This window comes from Phaseolus vulgaris, chromosome 11 (genome assembly GCF_000499845.2).
Source record: "Phaseolus vulgaris cultivar G19833 chromosome 11, P. vulgaris v2.0, whole genome shotgun sequence".
In the NCBI taxonomy this organism is placed as follows: Eukaryota; Viridiplantae; Streptophyta; class Magnoliopsida; order Fabales; family Fabaceae; genus Phaseolus; species Phaseolus vulgaris.
Genome location: NC_023749.2, coordinates 41,868,912 through 41,876,948, shown reverse-complemented (window position 1 = coordinate 41,876,948; position 8,037 = coordinate 41,868,912). Strand labels below are relative to the sequence as shown.

At 43.5% G+C, this 8,037-nt stretch overlaps 1 protein-coding gene across 1 annotated transcript; it reads left to right on the top strand.

Moving 5' to 3' along the window:
• The first annotated feature begins 4,181 nt into the window (after positions 1–4,181).
• Positions 4,182–7,793, top strand: LOC137807839 (uncharacterized). Its single transcript, XM_068608664.1, has one exon. The coding sequence runs from the start codon at positions 4,182–4,184 to the stop codon at positions 7,617–7,619; it is 3,438 nt and encodes a 1,145-aa protein (XP_068464765.1). The 3' UTR covers positions 7,620–7,793.
• Positions 7,794–8,037: the final 244 nt, after the last annotated feature.

Here is an 8,037-nt window from a genome sequence, read left to right as displayed (position 1 = left end):
AAACCTAGGGAGCTTAAAAACTATGGATCCGAACGTCTAGAAGATTTACTACAACAGTCATCAAATCATTAAATTATTGTTCAAAGGTCTCAAAGGAAGATAGGACAACTTGAGATATATGGGTCAAATGGTACACTTACCTATGCGCTAGTTGTAGTAGAGAAGATGAAGATGTTTGAACCAACTATTTTTCATTAAGTAATTGCTAATGTTGATGGAGACAAGTGGATTTCGCCATGTACGAGGTGATGAAGTCACTACAAAAGAATGACATTTCAAAGCTGGTAAGACCACCTGGGTGCAAGAGTATTGTTGGGTCCAAATGGATATTCAAAGAAATATAATTAGAGTGTCAGAATATAATTACACATCTACAACAAAATGTGTTTGATTCAAAGCTCGGCTAGTATCCAAGCGTCCCTCACTCAAATGAAAATGAGACTGTGTGCTTGAACTTGATTTTGGTTGAGTTTTCAATCAAGCGTGAGTCTTCTCGTGCAATTGAAATCTTACTCAAACAAAACCTTGCTTCTCATACAAAAACATTCTCACTCAAGCAAAAACAACATAAAATTTAAATTTTTTATCTCTAGTTGGGCTTTTTTTTAAGCAACAAATTCAAAACTTTACTTTATTATTTTATTTAGTTTCTTATCAAATTAAAGCACTTTATCATTAGGATAAATGTTATATATATATATATAACAAAAATTGTTAACTAATAATGATTTATATATACATATATATAAATGATAAATTTAATTAAAATGTGTGTCGCATAAACTCATTGCCTTAAGGTTTTTGGTTAGATGGTGTCAATTTCTTATGAAGGTTTGACTCATGTCTCATTGGTATCAGAGTTGATACTTTGTCTTTGTGATCGGCTCGAACGAGTACAATATAAGAGTTGTCCTTGTATCAAAAGTATTCCTGATACAAATTTCAAGTAAGTGTATCCTTTATGATGAATAATAGTATAAGTAAAAGAGTGAGGATGTACTCATAGTTTAAAATGTTTTCGCTTGAGGGAGGTGTACCAACGTCGAAAAGACTCACACTTGGGAGAAGAGATTGTTAGGAATCTAAGTATGAGTCTAAGTCTCACATTAACTAGCTAGAAATGAGAAGTTAAGCAACATACAAGAAAGAAAGACTTGTGAACTCTTGTTGGAGATAATGTCAACATCTTATGTGGGTTTAACTTATGTCTCATTATTGTTGAATCTCTGATGGAAATCCCTCCTTAAAAGATTCATCAATATATATATATATATATATATAATATAGAATTAATAAAAATAATAATAAATAAATGTATTCAACAACACGTCTTTCTTACCATTTTTCCCATATGCATATTTGTTAAGTTTCTATCTGTTTAACAAATAAGTCTCGTGAGTTTACCATACTATTTCATAAAACTTTGGTTGATAAAATTTACAACTACAACGTACACCAATCTGCCAAAAGTTATAAACTATACTACTTCTAAGGAATTTCAAAACGGAATTGCATCAATACTAAAAAAAGAAGACACCTAGATGAGACATTCTATATAAAAACACTGCATGCAAAAATCTGTTAATGCATTAGAGATAACAGAAATGGGAGATTTCAGAAGATGTTTAGATCTTAAAAACAAATATTTAGACATGTTTCGTTCGGCTTAGTTCTAAAGAAAAAAGAGTACATTTTTCAACAATTCTCTTAGAAAACTGAAAGAAAAACATTAACTAAGTTGAACTACTAACCATACACATAGGTGATGTCGAAAAAGAAAACGTACGAGAAAGAATTTATAATCGGTCTGTATAATAATGTGAAATATTTAATTGCTCGGAGAAAGGATTTACTAAAACACAACTTACTTAATAAATGTCAATAAAATTCGTTCCCTTTGTATATATGGTACATCTTATAAATAGGGTTATTAAACACCTGAACCAAATTCTAAAAGTTGGTATATGAATTAAGATTTTTGTCTTATTTGTATGAGTTAGTTTGATTATATTTTAGTAGCTAATGTGATCTTCAACCATACTAGGAAAAATAATCCATCTACACAAATAAATGTACTTTTTATGACATAATTTCATTTAAAATTAAAATAAATCACTAAAGTTGTATAGAAGAAATTTCTCATTTTACCCATCATTAAATTTTCGCATCATCGTTTATCTCTCTTAGAAATTAAATAGGTGAAACCATATTAAAATTTATATGCATTTGAAAAGGAAATAAATAAATACAAAATTTTCGCATGACATTCAATATGAAAAAAATTCATTCTCCCAATTTCACTCAGATTTTTCTTGATGGGAAAGGGAAAAAAAATAAAGAGATGAAAAGTATAAAGAGATGAAAAGTAAGCGCGTGAAAAAGAAAATAGGAAAGAAATTACAAAAAATAAGTTGAAGAAAAATAAAAAAGAAATAAAATAATTAAAGGTTTTTTTAAAATTTATAAAAATAAATTCAAATTATCAAGAAAAAGAATAGTTTGTCCTTTGCATATTGTTCCGGCATGTGATAGACTCGCTAAGATCAATCACCGTGTTTGAGATATTGTCTATTCTGAAAATTTTGAGTTTCGTCACGGTTTTGTTCTTAAAAGGCGTCTTAGTGAATTAAAGGACGAAGATGTATTTAAATTGACATTGATCTCGAATCCTAAATGATATGTGAAATTATATAAGACGTACCGGAATAGACACCTAATTGAGGGCTAAGGGAAAGAATTTATGATTCCCAAAACCACGGGAAAGGTAAAATTTCTACTTTGGAAGTCAAGCTGAAGACCAAAGAGGCTGAGTTGTTAAACAAAGACGTCAAGCGGGTGAAGACCGAGGAGGAGGCAATGGTGAAACATAAAGCTATTGCTGAAGAATTAGCATATTATCAGTCATTCCTCCTCCGAATTGGAAATGACAGATTCAACCCAAGGGATACGACAAGCTGCTTTCTTCCATGGAACCCCTATTGATGACGAACGCTACGATTATACAAAAGACGTCATCAATGGTGAGTTGGTCCCAGTCGAGAGAGATGAAGAAGAGAAAGGCCAAGATGAAGGTGGCGGTGTAACCAAGGCAAATGAGGAGGTCGAATACTCTCTGGAATAGTTGTTTGACCCTTTATAGATATTTGAATTCACCTTTGAGAACTTTAAACAATTTAACTAATTTTATTTAACTTATGCAATATTTTTTTTAATGTGTATGAATTTTTATTTTGTATTGTCGACCGAATTACAGTGGTCAAACTCGAATGCTCGGATAATACTTGAATAAAGTTGAAATGATCGAAATACTGACGGGATGAATGTTGAAACAATCTTGGTGATTCTCTTTAAATAACTTATAGTCAAATAATCATTTAAGATTAGGGTTTTGGAATGTCATTCAAGCTTTAGACTTGATTCACATCTTGAAAAAAATTAACAATATTCTTCAAACAAGTTGTGCGGTTAGGCTTTTAAGTTCAATTGAATGTTTGATGAACTAGTCGTAAGTTCTTATTAATCACATTATGCAGTCATTTGATTAGGGTTGCTAATTGTTAAGTGAACTACGTTAGCTGATTAGGGTTGCTAATTGTTAAGTGAACTACGTTAGCTGATATTCATAAGTTATGAGAGTAGGGTGGGATAACCACTTTCAAGGCAATATTCCGACCGGTCTATGGACTCGGTCAACCCATGTGTCAAGATCCTACTTTAAGGTACGAGGTCGACCACGTGTCATATGTGGCCGATCGACATAAGGTGCTCAAGTCAAAGGTTGACCCAATTAGCAAAGGTTAACCCATGGTTAGAAAACGACCTAATCCAACCCTAATCGCTAAACAACCCCCTAATCCGGCCCAACAGCAAGGGCCCATCAAGGTAATATAAATATCACGCATTCCAAGGAAGAAGGTACGTCATTATCTACAGTATTCTAACCAGCCGAATATGATACCCCACTGACTTGAGCGTTGGAGTGCCATCTGCAGGTACCCCACCAGTCTAAGGAGCCGTTCGGCGAGGAAGACAAGGAGGAACGTGAGACACGACCGACCGAGTGACATCTGAAGACAATAGTTCTCCCAGTCCCCAACCTAGTTCGAGAACAATTGGCGCCCACCGTGGGGCCCGAGGAGAGCCAGAAGCAACCACAGCAGTAGATGGTATCAACCTGTAGCATGGCAAGCATGACCGAGGCAGACCAAACGGCAATGATGATAGCCCTCCAGAAGGAGTTAGCAGAGATGAAGAAGGCACACGAGGAGGCCGCTAAGAAGAACGAGGAAGAAATCAAAAGCCTCCAGGAAGAAAACAAACGAATGAAGAGGCTGGTCGAGGGGGTACCGTCCCTCGCCGTGACCAACCAGGCCGGCAAGTCCTACGCCACCGGTGCCGGCCTCCAGGCCGAGAAGGATACGAAAAACGACTTCACTCTGGAAATGGACGGGGAGTCCCATCCTAGCAAAACAGCCAACACTACCGCCACGGCGGGCCCAGATCGGCGTCATCCCTTTACTGACCGCGTCATGGATACCCCCCTGCCGGACAAATGGAAAGGCTTCAACAGGGATCGGTACGATGGAACGACCGACCCCAATGAGCACGTGAACGCGTACAGAACACATATGAGCCTGTACACCACAGACGACGCGGTCTTTTGCCGAGTCTTCCCCACCTCCCTAAAGGGAGGCGCTCTGAGCTGGTTCACCAAACTCCCTGCAAACTCGATAGATTGTTTCGAGACCCTGATAGTGAAATTCGATGTCCAGTTCGCAACAAGCCGCCGCCTCCATCTAACATCCATAGCCCTGGTCGGCATTCGCCAAGAGAAGGGAGAGTCCCTCAGAACGTTCATCGATCGGTTCAGCAAAACCGCTATGAGCATTCGCAACCTCAGTCCCGAGGTGGCTATGCACCACATGCTGACCGCCCTTAGACCCGGTCCGTTTGCTGATAGCCTGTGTATGCAGCCTGCTACCAACCTCGATGACCTTAGACGCCGAGCGGCGAAATTCATGCAGCTAGAGGAACTTCGCGAATTCAGGAACAACGCCCGGGCCGAGGCAAGCGGAGAAAAGAAGGAGGACAGGGAACGGCAAGGAAGGTCACGAACTGGCCGAGACCAAAAAAGGGACAACCGAGGACCCCGCTTCTCCCGCTACACGCCTCTGAACGCGAATAGGAGCAAAATTTTGCAAGAGGCCCTGAGCGCCGAGCTGATACCACCGCCTCGAAGGGCCTTGAGCCCAGAAAATGCCGACCGCAGCAAAAGGTGCCGGTACCACAAGAATACCGACCACTCCACCGAAGAATGCCAAGCTCTGAAAGACAAAATAGAAGAGCTCATTCAGGCCGGACACCTCAGACGCTTTGTGCGTGGGACCCGGGAAGCGCGTCGCTCCCCATGCAAAGAGCAAACGCCTAGGAGAAGAGATCGAACCCCCCCAGGTCCACGAGAGGGTGATAGGCGCGGAGACCGACGGGGACGAAGGGACGACCCCCCACAAGCCGACACTCGTAGGGGCCGAGAGGTAATTAACACCATAGCCGGAGGGTTCGCTGGCGGAGGCAGTTCCAACAGCGCACGCAAGAAGCACTTACGCGCCGTCCACCAAGTAAACCTCGTCTCCGCCCGGCCGAGGATGCCACCGATTACGTTCACAGATGAAGATTTCAAGGGGATAGACCCAACACAGGACGACCCAATGGTGATATCGGTCGATATCGACAACTTTATGATCAAGAAGACCCTCGTGGACCAAGGAAGTTCGGTCGACATATTATACTGGAAGACCTTCAAAGCCATGAGAATCCCGGAGGAGGAAATGATGCCCTACAACGACCACGTTATCGGTTTTTCTGGGGAACGCGTAGGAACGAAGGGTTACATAGAGCTATACACAACATTCGGCCTTGAAGGGGCTAGCAAAACCCTCAAGATCAGATACTTGGTCATAAACGTCAACACGTCCTACAACATCCTCCTCGGCAGGTCGTCCCTCAACAAGCTCGGAGTGATCGTCTCCACGCCCCACTTAGCAATGAAATTCCCTTCCCTCTCAGGCGACATCTTGACGATCCACGTAGATCAAAAGGTCGCCCGAGAATGCTACGCCGAAAGCCTACGAGTTGAACCTACACAACAGAGGTCCAACAACAGCCGCTCACCCAAACGAAAGATCGCCGACCGTGGAAGAAGCCCCCACCGGTACTCACCGCAACCAAAGAAAGCCATCACCATGGCAGATCTGGATCCAAGAGAAATCGAGCCAAGACTCGAAGCCAAGGACGAGCTGCGCCAGGCCGAACTCGATGGGGATGACCGATACACGAGCATCGGCACAGCAATGGCCGCCGCCGATGCGGATTGCGTTCATCGAACCCTCAAGAGGAACGTAGATCTCTTTGCCTGGACAACGACCGACGTACCGGGCGTCCATCCGGACATCATCACCCATCGCCTTTCAGTGTATAAAGAAGCGCGCCCGGTAGCACAAAAGAAAAGAAACTACGGAGAGGACAAGCGGCTGGCGGCCAGAAGCGAGGCCGAGAAGCTCCTAAAAGCCGGCTTTATCGCCGAAGCACGATACTCCACTTTGCTGGCCAACGTGGTTATGGTTAAAAAGTCAAGCGGCAAATGGCGGATGTGTGTAGATTATAAAGACCTCAACAAGGCGTGCCCCAAAGACTCATACCCCCTTCCCAACATCGACCGGCTGGTGGACGGAGCGGCCGGTCACAAAATACTGAGCTTCTTAGACGCCTACTCCGGATACAACCAGATCAGCATGCACCATAGCGATAGAGGCAAAACGGCTTTTACGACGGACGACGCCAACTACTTCTACAAGGTAATGTCGTTCGACCTAAAGAACGCCGGAGCCACCTACCAGAGGCTCATGGACAAGATCTTCAAAGGGATGATCGGCAGAAGCGTGGAGGTGTACGTAGACGACATCGTGGTGAAATCCGACTCGTGCGGCCAACACATAAAAGGCCTACAAGAAGTTTTCGACGCTCTGAGAAGGGTCAACATGCGCCTCAACCCTGAGAAGTGTGCGTTCGGCGTAGAAGGTGGCAAATTCCTCGGCTTTATGCTGACCCACAGAGGGATCGAAGCGAACCCTGACAAATGCAAGGTCATAACGAAAATGAGAAGCCCGAAAAACTTGAAAGAAATTCAGCAGCTACTCGGCCGGCTAACAGCACTTTCCAGATTCGTCCCCTGCCTCGCCGAGCGGATCAGGCCGATAGCCACAATGCTCCGCAAAACTTCGAAATTCAGTTGGAACGAGGAATGCGAACAAATCTTCGGCCAGCTCAAAGTTCCTGTCATCGTCGGCCTTTATCAAAAAGCCTCGTCTGAACCTACCCATCGTAGTCTACCTGGCCGTATCAGAGGAAGCGGTCAGCGCCGCCCTTATCCAAGAAGTGGACCACGAAGAACACCCAGTATACTTTGTCAGCCGGACGCTCCACGCAGCCGAGACCAGGTACCAAATGATAGAGAAAGTGGCACTAGCCTTGGTGCTGACCGCGAGGAGGATGCGCCCATACTTCCAAAACCACGAAATCAGGGTAAGGACCAACTATCCTATATACAAAATTTTATCTAAACCCGACCTTGCAGGACGGATGATAGGGTGGTCGGTCGAGCTTTTAGAGTTTGACATCAGGTACGAACCGAGAGGTACCATTAAATCCCAATGCTTGGCAGATTTCGCCGCCGAGCTCCCCAGAAATCCAGAAACCTCGGCCAAGTGGGTCCTCTACGTGGACGGCTCATCCAACAAAACGGCTTGTGGCACCGGGGTCGTCCTCGAGGGGCCTGGGGACTTACTGATTGAGCAAGCCCTCCAGTTCTCCTTCAAAGCAACGAACAACCAAGCAGAGTACGAGGCCATACTGGCTGGCCTCAACTTAGCAAACGACCTAGGCGCGCGGGAGGTCACATGCAAGAGTGACTCCCAACTGGTCGTTGGCCAAATCAAAGGAGAATTTGAGGTCAATGAGCCCCTCCTCCAGCGATATTAT

Excerpts from the sequence above, each read along its gene's own strand:
- LOC137807839 (XM_068608664.1), top strand. The coding sequence starts at position 4,182 with ATGGCAAGCATGACCGAGGCAGACCAAACGGCAATGATGATAGCCCTC.